Source organism: Myotis daubentonii, chromosome 21 (genome assembly GCF_963259705.1).
Source record: "Myotis daubentonii chromosome 21, mMyoDau2.1, whole genome shotgun sequence".
Classification (NCBI taxonomy): Eukaryota; Metazoa; Chordata; class Mammalia; order Chiroptera; family Vespertilionidae; genus Myotis; species Myotis daubentonii.
Window position 1 is genome coordinate 10,679,241 of NC_081860.1, and position 18,262 is coordinate 10,697,502.

The window sequence follows — 18,262 nt, forward strand, 5'->3', positions numbered from 1 at the left end:
CCAGCTCCGGCCGCAGGGGAGACCCGGTGTATTCCCGACTCGGAAACTCACTCTCCCCTTTTCTGCATCTCCCACCTCTTGTTCCCGGGAAGTCCCTCCCTCACTCTCACCTCGATCCCCCTTCTCCTGTCCCCCACCATCTCAGCTTGCACACAGATGGCGCTGCTCCCACTACCCTTCAGGAGGGGGGAGCGGGGGAGAAGGGGGTGTGTGCGAGGCTCCAGGCAGCCAGCAGCCTGTAACTGGATCCTGTTTGCTTCCAGCAGGTGCACGGTTCCTGGGTCTCCTCTCCGGAGCCTGGCAGAGCTTGCCCCTGCCCAGTCCAGTGACCTTTGCCTGTCTGAGCCCTGGTTAATTTTTGCCCAGTTTGAGGGCTGTGGGCTCCTCCCCTCTGGGATATAAGCCTGGCCCCAGGGTGCCCTGTTCTGCCTGAGCCTCCCGAACTCCCACCCTCACCATGGCCAAGGGCTTCTACATTTCCAAGGCCCTGGGCATTCTGGGCATCGTCCTGGGTGTGGCGGCCGCCTGCACCATCATCGCCCTGTCCGTGGTGTACGCCCAGGAGAAGGACAAGAATGCCGAGCTATCGGCCCAGGTCACCACCACCTTGCCCACCACGGACCAGAACAAGCCCACCGTGACCACGCCCACCACCACCTTGGACCAGAGCAAGCCGTGGAACCGGTATCGCCTCCCCAGGTCGCTGGTACCCGACTCCTACCAGGTGACGCTGAGGCCCTACCTCACCCCCAATCAGCACGGCCTGTACATCTTCGAGGGCTCAAGCACCGTCCACTTCACGTGCCAGGAGCCCACCAACGTCATCATCATCCACAGCAAGAAGCTCAACTACACCGACATCCAGGGGCACAGGGTGGCCCTGCAGGCCCTGGGGGGCGCCAAGGCCCCCGAAATCGACAGGACCGAGCTGGTCGAGGTCACCGAGTACCTGGTGGTGCACCTGAAGAGCCAGCTGGAGGCGGGCGTCATGTACGAGATGAGCAGCAAGTTCCAGGGCGAGCTGGCTGATGACCTGGCGGGCTTCTACCGCAGCGAGTACATGGACGGCAACGAAAAAAAGTAAGCCGGACCTCGGCCTGCCCGGTGCCGCGGGCAGATCCAGGCGCGGAGGCAGAGCTGGAGCCTGGGGGCCCAGGGAGGGCGTGGGTTCGAGGCCTTTGAACCTGGGGGAGCCCTCGCCGGGCCCTTCCTTCCCCTGTAGCTCCGGGGGAGCAGCTACCAAGACAACAAACCCTTTCCCGGAGGCCTCCCTGCCTGCCCCACCGCAGGGAGTCAGGGATGAGTGGTGAACGGGTCCCCGGTTTAGACAGGAAAACCGATCAGCGGAAAGAAAGATGGGCTCCAGCTGACACGGGATGGAGCTGCCGGGACTTTGACCCTGAGTCCGGAAGGAGCGCTGATCTCCCAGAGTCAGCTGGCCTATCAGGGGCTGCCTGGACAGGCGGGGAGGGCAGGGATTAGGCCAGACCGGCTGTCCGGGCACCCCTTCCCCGGCAGGCCCAGAAACACCTTAAAGCCCCCCTCCCCCCCCCTACGGGTGCAGGCATTCCCCGGGCAACCCTCTAACACCTGGTTTGGGCAGGGTGCTGGCCACGACCCAGATGCAGTCTGCTGATGCCCGGAAGTCCTTCCCCTGCTTTGATGAGCCCGCCATGAAGGCCAGGTTCAACATCACCCTCATCCACCCCCACAACCTCACGGCCCTGTCCAACATGCTGCCCACAGGTGAGCAGGTCTCTCCTGGGGCCACACAGCCTCGGGGAGCCGGCGCCCCAGGGCGGGGGGCGCAGGGCCGGAGACAGGGTGCCCGCCCACCTGCCTGAACGTTCCCCGCACAGGTCCCAGCACCCCACTTCAGAGCGACCCCACGTGGCACGTCACCAAGTTCCACACCACCCCGGTCATGTCTACGTACCTGCTGGCCTACATCGTCAGCGAGTTCACGTATGTGAACATGACGGAGGCCATGTCGACCAATCAAAACGTCCTGGTACGAAGCTGGGCCCGCCTGGCCTTGCCTGAGGGATCTTCCTGTTTACCCCAGCCCCTGAGTTGTTAGGCCGGGGTTTGAATCCCAGCTCTGGGGAGTTCCCTGACCCTCGGTCTCTGCATCTGAAAAGTGGGTCCCTTCTCCTGGAGGGAGTTCCCGACCCCCGGGGGCCAGACCGACGGGGTGGTTATGGCTGTTGCTCTCCCCCAAGAAGCCTCCCTACGACTCAAAGCCCCTCAGGGACCCCCAGCCCTCTCTTCTGCTGCCCAGGCTGCCTGGTTTAACCTCATCCAAGCCCTGGCCTCGGCCCACCTGCGCCAGGACCAGGAGGGCCCCTGACCTACCTCCATCCTCTCTGCAGATCCGGATCTGGGCTCGCCCCAGCGCAACCGCGGCGGGCCACGGCCAGTATGCCCTGAACGTGACAGGCCGCATCCTCAACTTCTTTGCCCAACATTACAACACACCCTACCCTCTTGATAAATCCGGTGAGTGAGGGATCTCGCGGGGTGGGGGGTGGGGGGTGGGGGGAGCGAGCCTCCGCGTCCAGAGGCCGTCCTGCCAACCTCCTGGCCTCCCCAGACCAGATCGGCTTGCCCGACTTCAACGCCGGCGCCATGGAGAACTGGGGGCTGGTGACCTACCGGGAGAACTCTCTGCTCTTCGACCCCGACTCCTCCTCCAGCAGCAACAAGGAGCGTGTGGTCACCGTGATTGCGCACGAGCTGGCCCACCAGGTAGCCCGCGCAGCATGGGGAGTGCAGGGAAGGCGGGGGTGGGGGGTGGGGAGGGCGGGAGGGCGCACAGGTCCTCCCTCGGTAGCTGGGAAGGGAGGAGGGTAGCAGGCGGGAGTCACGATGATGTCAGAAGTCGCCAGCCCCGGCCTGGCACCTGGGGGCACTCCTGAAGGGTTGCTCTGGGTGTGTTGGTGGCCACGAGGCCAGAGCAGCTCCAGGGCTGACCCCCCCGCCCCCACAGTGGTTTGGGAACCTGGTGACGGTGGCCTGGTGGAACGACCTATGGCTGAACGAGGGCTTCGCCTCCTACGTGGAGTACCTGGGTGCCGACCACGCCGAGCCCCACTGGAACCTGGTGAGCCCGCTGTGCAGGGGCCTGGGGTGGGGCTGGGGCTGGGGGAGGACCGGGTCACCCCTCCCAGGACGGTCTCCTTGATGGCGGCTGGGGCTTTGCAGAAAGACATCATCGTGCAGAACGAACTGTACCGTGTCATGGCGGTGGACGCCCTGGCCTCCTCCCACCCGCTGTGCACCCCAGCCGAGGAGGTCAACACGCCGGCCCAGATCAGTGAGATGTTTGACTCCATCTCCTACAGCAAGGTGCTGCCGGCATACGTGCTAGTTCCAGACAGGGGGGGGAGGGGGGAAGGAAGGTGGGGGTGGGGGGTGGTGGGGGATCCGGGAGCACCTGTCCCAGCCGGGTGGGGTTACAGGGTCCTGCTGGCTGGGCACAGCTTTCTGAGCACCCCTCCCTCTCTCCAGGGAGCCTCTGTGATCAGGATGCTCTCCAGCTTCCTGACTGAGGACCTGTTCAAGAAGGGCCTGGCGGTGAGTGCGCTGGGCCAGCCCTGGGTGGGGGGGCGCGGGCAGGGGGGGGATTCCCTCCAGCCCTGCCCTGGTCCCCAAGCCCAGCCTACCACCCGGCTGAGTGGTGGAGCCTGGGACACCAGCTTAGCCCTCACCGCGGCCTCTTTCCACAGTCCTATCTCCAGACCTTTTCCTACAAGAGCACCACTTACCTGGACCTGTGGGAGCACCTGCAGAAGGTGGGTAACAGCCTGCCCCCCCCCCTGCCATTCTATTGGGGTGCTGAGATGCTGGATGTCCCTGGGGGAGTGGGGGAGGGGAGCGCCAGTATAAAAGAATGTGTCCTGCTCACAGCCCACCAGCCCGGGCAGGTCATTTGGAGCCTTGGTTGGTGATTGGGAAAATGGGCGCTATGATAGCCCCTTGAAGGAGGGGGTGTCCTTGAAGGAGGGGGTGTGAGAACCGTGGGCCAAGGCCCCGCAGGCGGCCTGCCGCACCCCGTCGCGAGCTCCGTGATGGGAGCCCAGGAATCCACGCCTCTGTGTGCTCAGGACACGGGCCTCCCGGCTCTCAGGCCCGAGCCCTCCTCTGCCGGGAACTTTGGAGCCATTCAACCTGCTCAGCAGTCCTGGCTGCCCTGTGCCCTCCCGGCCCCTCCCCAGCACGACTTTGCACCCCAGCACCCTCAGCACAAGCTGAGACCTTCCCATCCGGCCCCACCTTGCATTCCTGTCAACTCAGACCCAGAGCAGCCCTGTCCGTGGGGCAGACCCTCTGACCACCTCCCGCCGCCCCTCCCTCCTCCTAGGCTGGAGTCTGCCCGGTCTCCTCCATCCCCACCTCTTCCTCTCCCTCCCAGCAGCCCCACCCCTTCCCTGGGGCCCTCCTCACCCCAAATGACCCCTCCAGCCCCCAGGTGCCCTGGCTCTAAGGCTAGTCTGACCAGGGAGGGGGACCAGGGCTTTGTCACAGTCCCAGCGGGGCTCCAGGCTCCTCTTGGCCAACCTCCAGCTCAGGGTCCATCTGCCAGGAGCCTGGTCCCCCTCCCCTCCTCCCAGACCGACTCGGTCCCTCCCCTCCACTTCCACCGGCTTCCTTGCCCTGCCTCAGTTTCCCACGCCTCCTACGAAGATGAGCCCTCCTCCATGCCAGGTGCCCCACCAGCTCCATCCCTCCCTCCGGTTCCCTCTTTCCCTGAGGCCCCTCTTTCTGCAGCCCCCGGAGCCTCCCCCCTTCTCAGCCTGTACCCTCCAACACACTCTCCTGCCCGCCTTTCTTTGCCCTGTTGCTGTTTTTATTTTCTCAGTTATTAACAGACATTGTTGGCATTTTGCTGTTATTATGAAAACAATACGTATGGATGGAAAGAGAGAAAAAAGACCACTGAGTACAGTAGCCACCACCTTCAGCCGGTCCCCAGGCCCCCACGGGGTGTCCACGGCTCTCGCCCTCGCTCTGACTGCTCCCTCACCTGTGTGTCCTCTTCAGGCTGTGAACCAGCAGTCGGCCATCAAGCTGCCTCAGACTGTGAAAACCATCATGGACCCCTGGATCCTGCAGATGGGTTTCCCTGTCATCACCCTGGACACCAAGACAGGGAGCATCTCTCAGAAGCACTTCCTCCTTGACCCTGACTCCGTGGTCACCCGCCCCTCAAACTTCAGGTGAGCAGACAGGGTCCCAGGGCCGGTGGGTGTCCTCGTGCGGGTCCCCAGGGGCCTCGCCTGCGGTGGTCCCAGCCCCAGGGGCGGTCCACAGGCTCTCCTTCCTGGGCCAGGAGGAGGGGGCGCTTGGTGGCAGAGAGTGGGAGCCGGGGCAGGGCTGCTCTGCGCTGGCGGTGGCCACGGCCTGCCGGCTCTCACCGCCCCACCTCGGGTCTCTTTTGCAGCTACCAGTGGATTGTTCACATCTCGTCTCTGAAAAATGGCGCTAAGCAGGCAGACACCTGGCTGGAGGGAGCCACAAAAAGTAATGCAGACCTGCCCCTGTAGATGGAAGCCCCGCCCCCCACTCCCAGCTCCTGGCCCATATGCTGGGGTTCCGGCAACCTCGGCCAGGGCTTCCTTCATCATTTCTTTTCTTTTCTTTTTTAATACATTTTATTGATTTTTTACAGAGAGGAAGGGAGAGATATAGAGAGTTAGAAACATCGATGAGAGAGAAATATCGATCAGCTGCCTCCTGCACACCCCCTACTGGGGATGTGCCCGCAACCCAGGTACATGACCTTGACCGGAATCGAACCTGGGACCCTTCAGTCCGCAGGCCAATGCTCTATCCACTGAGCCAAACCGGTTTCAGCTCCTTCATCATTTCACTCCCCAAATGGAGCTTCCTTCTTTGGTTCTTTTTAAAAAATTATTTAATATATTTTTATTGATTTCAAAGTGGGAGGGAGGGGGAGAGAAAGATAGAAGCATCAATGATGAGAGAGAATCATCTACTGGGGCTAGAGCTGCAACCCGGGCATGTGTCCTGACCAGGAATCGAGCCATGACCTCCTGGTTCATAGGTCGATGCTCAACCACTGAGCCACGCTGCCTGGGCCTACCTTCTTTGGTTCTAATCTCTACTCTGTTGTTGCTGCCCAGCTCTGTGACCCTGAGCAAGTTACCATCCCTGTCTGGTCTCCATTTGTTCACCTATAAAATGGGGCTGTTCAGTTTCTACCCCCACGGGATTGTGTGAGCATTAAAGGAGACAATCCCCACAAAATGTTTTAGACAGCGCCAGGCCCTGAGGAAGCCAAGTCATCTTCTGCCCGAGGCCAAGGCTGCGATGAATGGAAGGAAGATAAGCAATTAAAACTTTCCTGAGCTGTGCTGAGTGCTTCCACAGAGGCGTGTCTGGCCTCTGGGCTACTTGGGCACAGGGGCCAGGAGCTGGGATTAAGGGAGATTCAACCTCATGGAGAGGTCAGGGAAGACTTCCCGGAGGAGGTGACCTGAGTCTTAGAGGAAAAGTAGCATAGGAAATGGTGGCATAGGAAAGCATTTCAGGCCCCAGCTGGCTTGGCTCAGTGGATTGAGCGTCAGCCTGCAGACGGAAGGGTCCCGGGTTCGATTCTAGTTAAGGGCATAGGCCCGGGTTGCGAGCTCGATCCCTAGTAGGGGACCTGCAGGAGGCAGCCGATTGATGATTCTCTCTCATCATTGATGTTTCCATCTCTCTCTCCCTCTCCTTTCCTCTCTGAAAGCAATAAAAATATATTTTAAAATAGAAAGAAAAGAAAAGAAAAGCATTTCAGGCAGAGGAAAGAGCAAGTGCAAGGCATGAAGGCAGGAGAGAACATGGGGACTGAGCAGCCGTCCCTGCAGGATGCAGGAGACACTTGGGCCAGGCGGAGCTGGGGCAGCTGGGAAGTTGGCAGATGTTTGGGTCTGACCTGCAGGTGTGGATGGGTCCCCTCTGGCTGCCAGGAGAAAGGCTAGAAGGGAGAGTGGGAGGAGGGGGTGCTCAGCCCCACAAAAGAGACAGGCAGGGCCAGGGGGCTGCTTGGATGGGAGTCTGAGTGGACTGGAGGTGTGAGGGCAGAGGTATCCAGGTAGCTGGCACTGGCCCGGGCACATGGAGCTCCGGGAGGCAGGGCAGGCACTGAGGTTCAGGCATGGCATGTGGTCTGGCCAAGGTCACCAGCCAGCCAGAGGTAGAGGTCGGCCGGGCAGCCTGCCGCCGCCCCTTCCCCGCCCCTCTCCTCGGCTTTGCCCCAGAGGCTGGTGGCCGGCTGTTGCCTGGCTGCACGAGGCTGCTCTTGCTGGAGGGAGGAGGGTCAAGGGTCAGCCTCGAGTCTTCTGAGCTACCCCACCCCAGCTCTGGTCTCTCTCCCCACAGCTGAGACAATGTTCAAAACCACAAATGAGTGGGTCCTGCTGAATGTCGATGTGACGGGCTATTACCAGGTGAACTACGACCTAGACAACTGGAAGAGGATTCAGAATCAGCTGCAAAGCAACCTGTCGGTGGGTATCTGCCACCGCGACCCCGGCCCCTGCCCCAGGCCTATCCCAAGGTCACGGCCTGAGCTCACACCCGTGTTGCTCCTTCTAGGTCATCCCGGTCCTCAATCGGGCGCAAGTCATCCATGACGCCTTTGACCTGGCCAGGTGAGTGTCACCTTCCTCCTCGGGCCCAGACGGGCTCTGCCGGGAAGGCCTTGTGCCGTGAGCAAGTGCGTGTCCATATGAGAAACCCTGAGTCTGATAGGGCCAGGGATCAAATCTGCAACTGAGCTACGTGCCTTGAGCAGAATCGAACCCAGGACCCTTCAGTCCCAGGGCCAGCGCTCTATCCACTGAGCCACACCGGCCAGGGCCTCATGTTTGAAATGGGGACAATAAGCAAGGGATTGTGACTGGCCGTGGGTGAGGGCAGGGCCTGGCTGGCCTTGTTTATGGAATCGCCCAGCACCCACATTCCCCACCCCAGCGAACACTCGAGCTGGCTCACTTGGGGCTCTGGGACCTCAGGCTCCAGGAGACGGCTGGGGTTCCCAGAGAGGAGTAACGGGGGGTGCTAACTTGAGCCCCTCTGTTTGATCCCCAGTGCCCGCCAGGTCAATGTCACCCTGGCGCTGGACAACACCCTCTTCCTGATCCACGAGAAAGAATACCTGCCCTGGCAGGCCGCCGTGAGCAGCCTGAGCTACTTCAAGCTCATGTTCGAGGGCTCCGAGGTCTACGGCTCCATGCAGGTACGGAGGGCGGGCCAGGCTGGCGGGGCCTGACATTGCGCCATAGGAAGTCCATGCAAGTATCCCCGGGGTAGTGAAAGCCTCCAGGCTGACCCGGCCCAGGGCCTCGGTGAGCGCAGGAGGGATCGGGAGTGAGGGCCGCAGGCACTGAGGAGGTGGGCAGGTAGGGAGGGGCCAGGCAAGGACCCAGATTCCAGCGAAGTTGGCGGGTTTGGGTGTTAGCACTTTCAGAAGAGGCTACTGTGCTGAGGCGCCGGACGCCTGTCTTCTACCTGCTACGTGGCCTTGGGGACCCCGCCTGAGCCCAGAGAACCCGTCTGTGAAACGTCTACCTGGCTAGCCAGCCCACGGGGCAGAAGGGAAGGGAGATGCAGGTGTTAACAGCCTTAAAGCAGGAGACTCCCACGACGGCAGTGGTTCTCAACCTTCTGGCCCTTTAAATACGGTTCCTCATGTTGTGGTGACCCCCAGCCATAAAATTATTTTCGTGGCTACTTCATCACTGTAATGTTGCTACTGTGGTGAATCGTCATGTAAATATCTGATATGCAGGATGGTCTTAGGCGACCCCTGTGAAAGGGTCGTTCAACCGCCAAAGGGGTCGCGACCCACAGGTTGAGAACCCCTGCACTACGGCGACCAGAAGAGGAAGCTGGATCTGTAAGGATGTTCATTGCCATGTGGTTTATAAAAGACCAAAACCCCCATAACACTTTTTAAAAAATATATATTTTTATTGCTTTCAGAGAGGAAGGGAGAGGGAGAGATAAGAAGCATCAGTGATGAGAGAGAATCATGGGTCAACTGCCTCCTGCTTGCCCCACACTGAGGATCGAGCCCACAACCTGGGCATGTGCCCTGACCGGGAATCGAACCCTGACCTCCTGGTTCATGGGTTGATACTCAACCATTGAGCCATGCCGGCCCGGCCCCAAAACACTTACATGCTCCAAAGTTGGGGTTGGTTAAGAAGCATATCCATTTGGTGGAATACTGTGTAGCCATTGGCTCATACTTGAAGAGATCATTTTTTATTAAACATTTTTCACATGAACTTCCTATGACGATGAGGTATTATGGTGAATGAGGTTGTAACTCATTTCAGCTCATGAACCCACCTACCTTGGAGTCACCTCATCTTCCTGGTGCGGCTCAGTCACAATATTGGGTCACCTCAGCGTGTGGCATTTACTTTGTTGCCATTATTTAAGCAGCATTCTCGGCTGAGCCGCACAGAATGCTATGCTTCTATTTCCTTATGCAAATGTATCAGGTAATACCGCGGCGTTGCTTTTCTTCTCGCCCCCCCTCCCCGGCCCCAGAGGCACCCCCAGCTCCTAGGCCAGGACGCTCTCCTGGACTCCGAGTCCTTGGGTTCTTCCTCGAGTTTTCTGTCTCATCTTCCAGGAGGTTTTTTGTTTGTTTGTTTGTTTGTGTGTTTTAAAATATATTTTATTGATTTTTTACAGAGAGGAAGGGCGAGGGATAGAGAGTTAGAAACATCGATGAGAGAGAAACATCGATCAGCTGCCTCCTGCACACCCCCTACTGGGGATGTGCCCGCAACCCAGGTACATGCCCTTGACCGGAATCGAACCCGGGACCCTTCAGTCTGCAGGCCAACGCTCTATCCACTGGACCACACCGGCCAGGGCGAGCCTGTCTCTCCGGTTCTTTGAACGTGGCCAGTTTCCCCTTCGGGAAGCTGTGGCTCTTCCTTCAATCCTGGCGGGCCCTTCTCATCCTTCAGCTCTGCACAGTTTTGTGTTGCTCCTTCGAACTTCCTCCCTCCTTCTCTTTCTGGGCGGCCTGGTCCTCGCATCTTCTTCCCTCTGGTGTTTGGCAGCGTGTTGACTTTTTGTTCTGCCCGCCGGGACCTGCCCGCCCACTCTCCTCCACAGGCTGTGTTCAGTTCATTTCTTCGCTCGTCTTTGGAAACTTCCCCGGGCTGTTCCGGGCCCAGCGTCGGTGCCTCCATCCGGGCCAAGGGCAGTCATCACAGGCTTGCCCGAAACTTCCTTTTCTTCCGTTGACCCGTTTCCTCTGCGTCTTCTGTGGCTTTTGGTCTCCTCTTTCGAGTTGCAGGCTGAGCCGCCGCTTCCTAAATTCCCCTCAATAAACACAGAACATTTACAATCAGGTGGGGGGGGGGGGTGGAGCGGGGCAGGGGGGCGCGAGGGGACCCAAGCCTACATGAAGAAACGTAGCATAACCAATGGACATGGACACTGGGGCGGTGGGGGCTTGTCCTGGGGGGCGGGAGTGGCCGGGGAGGGGGCAGTCAATGGGGGGGAAAGGAGACATATGTGATACTTGAAACAATAAGAAAAGAAAAGAAAAAGAAATGGTGGTGCTTAGAGCGTTAGGGCGGCTGAGGCTTCGCGGGGAAGAACCTCAGCTCCATCATCGGATACGGGTTGGGGGATGGGGGCTCTGAGTGCCGTCCTGCCCTGGGGGTGGCCCCGAGCTTCTGGGCGCTTTGCCTCTAGCCCAGCGGTTCTCAACCTGTGGGTCGCGACCCCTTTGGGGGTCGAATGACCCTTTCACCGGGGTCGCCTAAGACCATCGGAAAACACATCTATAATTACATACTGTTTTTGTGATGAATCACTATGCTTTCATTATGTTCAATTTGTCACAATGAAATTGGGGGTCACCACAACATGAGGAACTGTATTAAAGGGTCGCGGCATTAGGAAGGTTGAGAACCACTGCTAAGCCCTCATGACACCTGCCCCCCCAGGCAAGGCCCCTCGGGGCTCTCGGCAGGCCAGGCTGGAGTCTAGCCTCTGAGGCTGTTCCTGTTCTCTTTTCCTCAGAAATACCTGAAGAAGCAGGTCACGCCCCTCTTCCGTCATTTTGAAACTGTCACCAGTAACTGGACGAAGCGCCCCGAAAACCTGATGGACCAGTGAGTGTGACCTCCTCTGGGTCTGGGGGTCATGGGGGCCCCAGCCACCCTGACTGGGGAGTCCAGAGCAATACCCAGGCCGTGTCCCCCCGGACCTCCCCACTCCTGGCTGGACTGGGAGCACCAGGCGGGGAGGAGCCCCCAGCGCAGAGGCCCTACCATCCCTGTGGGGCCTGGGGCCCATGTGGCCTCTTCGCACAAGGGACCCAACTGAAACTCCGAGGTCCCCTCACTAATTGGTCATCGAGATCCTAGATGGGGAAGCTGTGGGTCCCCAGGCTGCCCCAGGCATAGAGCAAAGGGGGGACCCAGAGGACATGGCGGGCTGCAGCCTTTGCGCCCGGCCTGGCCGCCCCTCCTGGAGCCGCGTGTCAGCTGGGGAGTCCTGGCCGGGCATCTGACCAAGTGTCCCCCGGGGCAGGTACAACGAGGTTAATGCCATCAGCACCGCCTGCTCCAGTGGAGTCCCGGAATGCAAGACACTGGCGTCGGACCTTTTCTCCAAGTGGATGGCTGACCCCAATAACAATCCGTGAGTGTCCCCTGGTCCTCCCCCATCTTCATTCGTCCCTCAAGCCCACAGCCCTGTCTTCACCAGACCTTGGTCCCACCCTCCCTGCTGCTGCTCACGGCTGACCCCCGCCCCCCTATCCCATCCCCCACGCCAGGATCCACCCCAACCTGCGGTCCACCATCTACTGCAACGCCATCGCCCAGGGCGGCGAGGCCGAGTGGGACTTCGCCTGGGAGCAGTTCCGGAAAGCCACCCTGGTAAACGAAGCGGATAAGCTCCGCGCAGCCCTGGCCTGCAGCAAGGAGGTCTGGATCCTGAACCGGTGAGGGCCTGCGGGCACGGCGGGCGAGTTCCCTTCCCCACCGGGATCCCGGGTAGAAAGGAAAGAACCAGCCTCACAGGGGCCTCCACACTCACCAAAGGGCACAGTGGGGCAGGGTGTTCCCATTTCACGGATGGGGACACTGAGGCTCGGAAAAGCCAAGCAGCTTGCCCAAGACCAAGAAGCTTCGAGGAGTGTTAGAGTCAAGATTCGAGCCCAAGTCTGGGCTCATGTCCTATGCTTTTTTTCTTCTTTAAGTATTTCATTCTTCTTGTATTTTTATTTATTTATTTTTATTTCAGAGAGGAAGGAAGAGGGAGAAAGAAACATCCATGATGAGAGAGAATCACTGATTGGCTGCCTCCTGCACACCCCCTACTGGGGAATGAGCCCCCAACCCAGGCATGTGCCCTTGACCGGAATCGAACCTGGGACCCTTCAGTCCGCAGGCCGACGCTCTGTCCACTGAGCCAAACCGGCTCGGACTCATGTCCTGTGCTTTTATTTTTTATTTTTATTTTTAAATATATTTTTATTGATTTCTAAGAGGAAAGGAGAGGGAGAGATAGAAATATCAATGATGAGAGAGAATCACCTATTGGCTGCCTCCTGCATACCCACACTGGGGATCCAGCCTGTAACCCGGGCATGTGCCCTTGACGGGAATCGAACCCAGGACCCTTCAGTCCACAGGCCGATGCTCTGTCCATTGAGCCACACCAGCTAGGGCTCATGTCCTCTGCTTTTAACTGCTGCAGCCTCTTAGCCTTTACTTGACAGTGACTCAGTTTCCCTCTCTGTGAAGGGCTGTGGCACAGCTGGACCTCAGTCCTTCTGGATGTCCAGACCAACCCCCAAGCCCTTGATGAGGGCCCCTGGCTCCCACTGTGTGCCTCAGACGCCATCTCCTAGACCCCAGTAAAGTAGGACCACCCTCAGTCAAAGGCAGGAGTGGCCACCCTACATGGGACAGGGCTCGCAGCTCCTGTTCCTTCATTCCCTGTCAGATACCTGTCAAATGCCAGGTCCACGTCCGGCATGACACCTGGCCTAGCCAGCAACCCTGCACAGGGGCCTCGGTGTCCCCGCTATAAGAGGGAGGCAGGAACAGGGGTCTTAGCCCTCGGCATGCCGAGGGGATGGCAAGGGATGGAGGACAGCTGTGGGGGGAGGGCAGGCTCCTGTGCCAGCCTGGCTCTCGGGCGAGTCATCTGACTGCAGCCCTGGGACGTGGTCACTAACGCGGATCCTGCCCGCACAGGTACCTGGAGTACACCCTGGACCCCAACCTCATCCGGAAGCAGGACGCCACCTCCACCCTCAGCAGCATCGCCGGCAACATCATCGGGAAAACCCTGGCCTGGGACTTTGTCCAGATCAACTGGAAAAAGCTCTTCAACGAGTGAGTCGGCTGAGAACGTCTCAGGGGGGCCCTGAGGGTGGTCTTTGTGCACAGGACACGCGGGGCTGGGAGAGGGGGTGAGCCCTGCAGAGCAGATGGGGGACCGGCGGTCCCTTTTCCCACTTGGAGGGAAGAAAAAGTCGGGCTGGTGGGAGTGATGCCTGGAGAGACGGGAGCCAGGGCACCGTGGTGAAAGCTGTGTCAGGCCCCCTTGAGTGGGCCGGTTCGTCTCATCTACAAGATGGACCGATCACAGGGCGGATGTGAGGATCCAGTGTCGCCTGTCAATCACTGAGTGCTAGCTCCCGCCCGCCTCACGGTTCATCTCTCTCCCTGACCTGCAGTTACGGTGGCGGCTCCTTCTCCTTCTCCAACCTCATCCAGGCCGTGACGCGACGGTTCTCCACTGAGCACGAGCTGCAGCAGGTAAGCAGCACTGGGCCCCGGGGACCATCCGGGTCTGAGGGGGCGGCCACCACTCAGCTCCCTCCGAGTGTGGTCACAGGGCGCGTGGCCTCCTCACTGAGAAGGGAAGCTGGGTGTCCAGACTTTTTCAATGGTGACAGTTCAACCCAAAAAGTTCTCTTGGAATTTTTGTAAAAGGAAAGAGGATAAAATCATGAACCGTCATAAACCCATCACTCAGAACACTTATCAACATTTTCCCAACACTTTGTGAGGTGGATACATTTTCAGGCAAATCACTGATATTATGTAATTTCACCTCTAAATACTTTAGTCATATCTCAAACAAAGGAATTTTAAAAACATTATGCCACTGTTATTAGCAAACCCAAGAAAATGAATGACCATCTTATACCCAGGCCGTTTTCAAATTTTCTAAGTTTTTTTTTAAATTTCTTTTTGTCATTGATACGTTTGAATTCAGAAGCCAAAGTGAACTCATTGCCTTAGGTTGATTTGTCTTGTTTTTAAATTGAGATATAAAAAAATTTTTTTGAGATATAATTCCTGTATCATAAAATTCACCATTTTCAGTGGTTTTTAGTATATTTACAAAGTTGTGCAACCATCGCCACCATCTAATTCTAGAGCAGCGGTTCTCAACCTGTGGGTCGCGACCCCTCTGGGGGTCGAACGACCCTTTCACAGGGGTCGCCTAAGATCATCGGAAAACACATATATAATTACATATTGTTTTTGTGATTCATCACTATGCTTTAATTATGTTCAATTTGTAACCATGAAAATACATCCTGCCTATCAGATATTTACATGATGATTCATAACAGTAGCAAAATTAAGTTATGAAGTAGCAACGAAAATCATTTTATGGTTGGGGGTCACCACAGCATGAGGAACTATATTAAAGGGTCTCGGCATTAGGAAGGTTGAGAACCGCTGTTCTAGAGCATTTTTATTACGCCTAAAAGGAACCCCACACCCATTAGCCGTCACTCCTCATTCCCGTCTCCAACCCCAGGCAATCACTAACCTACTTCCTGTCTCTATGGACTTGCCTCTTTGGACATTTCATACAATGGACACATACAGCATGTGACCTTTTGTGCCTGGCTTTTCTCACTTAGCATAATGTTCTCACGGTCCATCCATGGCGTAGCACGCGTCACTCCCTGCTATGGCTGAGTCCGATTCCACTGTATGGATGTGCCACTTTTGCTAATCCATTGAGCGGCGGATAAACATTTGGGTTGTTTCTACCTTTTGGTTATTATGAATAACACTGTTATGAACATTCATGTACAAATTTTTGAGTGAACACATGTGTCTTCATTTCTCTTGGGTCTGCACCGAGGAGTGGAATTGCTGGGTCATTTGGTAACTCTATGTTTAACTTTTTGGTAAACTGCCAAAATGTTTTCCATAGAAGCTGTACCAATTTACATCCCTGCCAGCAATGTACAAGGGGGCCAATTTCTTTCTCTCTCTCTTTTTTTTTTTTTAAAATATATTTTATTGATTTTTTACAGAGAGGAAGGGAGAGAGATAGAGAGCTAGAAACATCGATGAGAGAGACATCGATCAGCTGCCTCCTGCACATCTCCTACTGGGGATGTGCCCGCAACCCAGGTACATGCCCTTAACTGGAATCGAACCTGGGACCTTTCAGTGCGCAAGCCGACGCTCTATCCACTGAGCCAAACCGGTTTCGGCTCTTTCTCTTTTTTAAAAATATTTTTATTGATTTCAGAGAGGGAGGGAGAGAGTGAAACATCCATGATGAGAGAGAATCACCGATTGGCTGCCTCCTGCACGCCCCACACTGGGGATCCAGCCTGTAACCCGGGCATGTCCCCCTGACCAGGAATCTAACTGTGGCCTCCTGGTTCATAGGTCGATTCTCAACCACCGAGCCACGCCGGCCCGGCGGTGGTGTCTTTTGATACATAAGGTTTTTTTCTTTTGATGAAGGCCAACTTTCTTTTTTGTTGTTGTTGTTGCTTGTGCTTTTGGTGTCATATCTAAGAAACAGTTGCCAGATCCAAAGTCACCAAGATTTACACCTGTGCTTTTTACTAAGAGTCTTACCATTTGAAGTCTTGCATTTGGGACTTGGATAAATTTTTCCTTAGTTTTTATGGTGTATATATGGTGTAAGGTAGGGGTCCAGCTTCATTCCTTTGCATGTGGCTATCCAGTTGTCCCCGCCCTGCTTGTTGAAAAGACTGTTCTTTCCCCATCAAATGGTCTTGGAACCCTTGCTGAGTATCAGCTGACTGCAAATGTGAGGGCTTCTATCTGGACTCTCAGTGCCATTTCATTCATCTATCTGTGCAGCCTTATGCCAGTACCACTCTTTTATATATATATATGTTTTTATTGATTTCAGAGAGGGAGAGAGAGAAACATCATTGATGAGAGAGAATCACTGATCGGCTGTCTCCTGCACGCCCCCTACTGGGGATCGAGCCCACTACCTGGGCATGTGCCCCCTACCAGAATCAAACCCAGGACCCTTCAGTCCGCAGGCCAACGCTCTACCCACTGAGCCAAACCAGACAGGGCCCACTCTGTCTTGATGACTGTAGCTTTGTAGTAGTGAGTTTTCACATCAGGAATATGAGTAACACAACTTCGTTCTTTTGCAAGATTATTTGTCTCTTCTGGGTCCCTTGAATTTCTGTATGAGTTTTAGAACTGGATGCTAATTTCTGCACGAAAGGGCCATTGGAACTTTGATAGGGATTGCATCGAATCTAGATCCATTCGGAGAGTATTGCTATATTAATAACATTACATCTTCCAATCCATTAACATTTATTTGGGTCTCTTTTCCTTTCATTTGGGTCTTCTTAATCTCTTTCCAAAATGTTTCATAGTTTTCAGCAAACCAGCCAGTCTTGTACTTCTCTCGTCAAATTTATTTCCAAGTGTTTTATTCTTTTTGATGCTATTGCAAATGAAGCTGCTCTCTTAATTTCGTTTTCAGATTTTTCATGGCTTCTATGTAGAAATGCAATTGATTTTTAACATATTGCTCTTGTATCCTGCAACCTTGCTGGACTCATTAGTTCAAATAACTTTCTTTGTTGATGTTTGAGGATTTTCTGTGTACAGATCATGTCCTCTCCAAGTGGAGACAGTTCTACTTCTTCCTTTTTTGTCTAATTGCCCTAGTTATAACGTCCAGTACTAATGCATTTTTTAATCTGTAACATCTATTTAAAAAAAAACAACAAAAAAAACCATTTATTGGTCGAAGCAACTGGGTCGTTTGTATTATGAAAGTGGCCACCTTTTTAATTTAGCAGCTCGGTTGTCATGGTGTGTGTTTCATTGGCCACTCTCTCCTCCCTTGATTGGATTGAGACTGCAATTCAATTAAAAACCGACAGTCAGTGCAGTAAAGAATCGCACTGCGAAGGCTAATCTAGGAGCCGGATTGAGCCCCAGGGGCTGTCATCTCTGAGCTCTGCTCCAGATAAGGGCTTGGCCCCAGGGGAGGGGGAGGGCCAGGACGGCCCCTCTGCCCAGAGCTGCGAGACCAGCCTGGGCTGAGCCCCGCTCCCTTTCCCCGGCAGTTGGAGCAGTTCAAGAAGAACAACATGGACACAGGGTTCGGCTCAGCGACGCGGGCCCTGGAGCAGGCCCTGGAGAAGACCAAAGCCAACATCAAGTGGGTGAAGGAGAACAAGGAGGTGGTGCACAAGTGGTTCCAAGACAAGAGCAAATAGTCCCCGGTCTGCGCAGTCGCCTGGCCCCCTGTGCGGTGCCCACAGGCATCTGTCCCAGTGGCCCACCCACCGCGGGACCCCCATTCCCGGACCCTGAGGCCCCACGTCCTCCCTCAGGGACTACATCCTAGCCCACATTCTCTCCGCTCTGTCCGTGGAGCCAGTCCAGCTCCTGGTGGCCCGACTGTTCAAGCACCTCCCAGCCCCCGCCCCTCGTGCCAACCGCACCCCAGGCCCGGCATGGCTCCTGTCGCCCAGGGCCCTGGGGCTGATCTCAGGGAGGCCCAGCTCCAGGGCCAGAGCAGCAAAGCCCTACGTGGACTTGGGTTGGCCTTGGGGAGCTGCCTGCGCCCTCTCTCACCTTCCCATGAAGACCCTGACCCTGGAGACTCCACCGGACACCAGATCTGTATATTTTTTTTCTAAGAGAAAATATAGATAAAGGATTTCTAGATGAGCTTCCAGACTCATGACTTCCAGACTCAGAACAGGAGGGGTCCCCACAGCAGCTGGGGAGCCTGGGCTGGAGGGGAGCGGTGGGGGGGAGGGAGGGGGGGAGTAGAGGGGCTGCTGGGATGTCCTGCAGAATACTTGTGGGCGCTGTCTGCTGCGTTTTCCTTTCACCTGAGTACTGTGGGTGCTGGGGGCCTGGGGAGCAGAGGGCAGGCCCAGGCACAGCGTTCCATGGCGGGCGGGGTGCCAGCCAGAGCG

At 56.4% G+C, this 18,262-nt stretch overlaps 1 protein-coding gene and 1 long non-coding RNA gene across 2 annotated transcripts; one reads left to right on the forward strand and one right to left on the reverse strand.

The window, feature by feature from the left end:
- The first annotated feature begins 401 nt into the window (after positions 1–401).
- Positions 402–18,008, forward strand: ANPEP (alanyl aminopeptidase, membrane). The gene is made up of 20 exons (XM_059678060.1): positions 402–1,080; positions 1,604–1,746; positions 1,860–2,011; positions 2,373–2,499; positions 2,594–2,748; positions 2,990–3,103; positions 3,205–3,348; positions 3,511–3,576; positions 3,729–3,794; positions 5,044–5,219; positions 5,444–5,523; positions 7,387–7,514; positions 7,603–7,658; positions 8,098–8,245; positions 11,065–11,156; positions 11,578–11,688; positions 11,825–11,992; positions 13,254–13,394; positions 13,739–13,820; positions 17,399–18,008. The coding sequence occupies exons 1-20, from the start codon at positions 458–460 to the stop codon at positions 17,549–17,551; spliced, it is 2,925 nt and encodes a 974-aa protein (XP_059534043.1). The 5' UTR covers positions 402–457; the 3' UTR covers positions 17,552–18,008.
- On the reverse strand, positions 11,827–12,759 carry LOC132222832 (uncharacterized). Its single transcript, XR_009450308.1, has 2 exons — positions 12,061–12,759; positions 11,827–12,024 (listed from the first exon to the last, which is right to left on the reverse strand). It is a non-coding gene; the product is annotated as an uncharacterized LOC132222832 (long non-coding RNA).
- Positions 18,009–18,262: the final 254 nt, after the last annotated feature.

Excerpts from the sequence above, each read along its gene's own strand:
- ANPEP (XM_059678060.1), top strand. The coding sequence starts at position 458 with ATGGCCAAGGGCTTCTACATTTCCAAGGCCCTGGGCATTCTGGGCATC. Across the intron at positions 3,104-3,204 it reads CCGAGCCCCACTGGAACCTG|AAAGACATCATCGTGCAGAA; the intron begins GTGAGCCCGCTG and ends GGGGCTTTGCAG. Across the intron at positions 3,349-3,510 it reads ACTCCATCTCCTACAGCAAG|GGAGCCTCTGTGATCAGGAT; the intron begins GTGCTGCCGGCA and ends CCCTCTCTCCAG.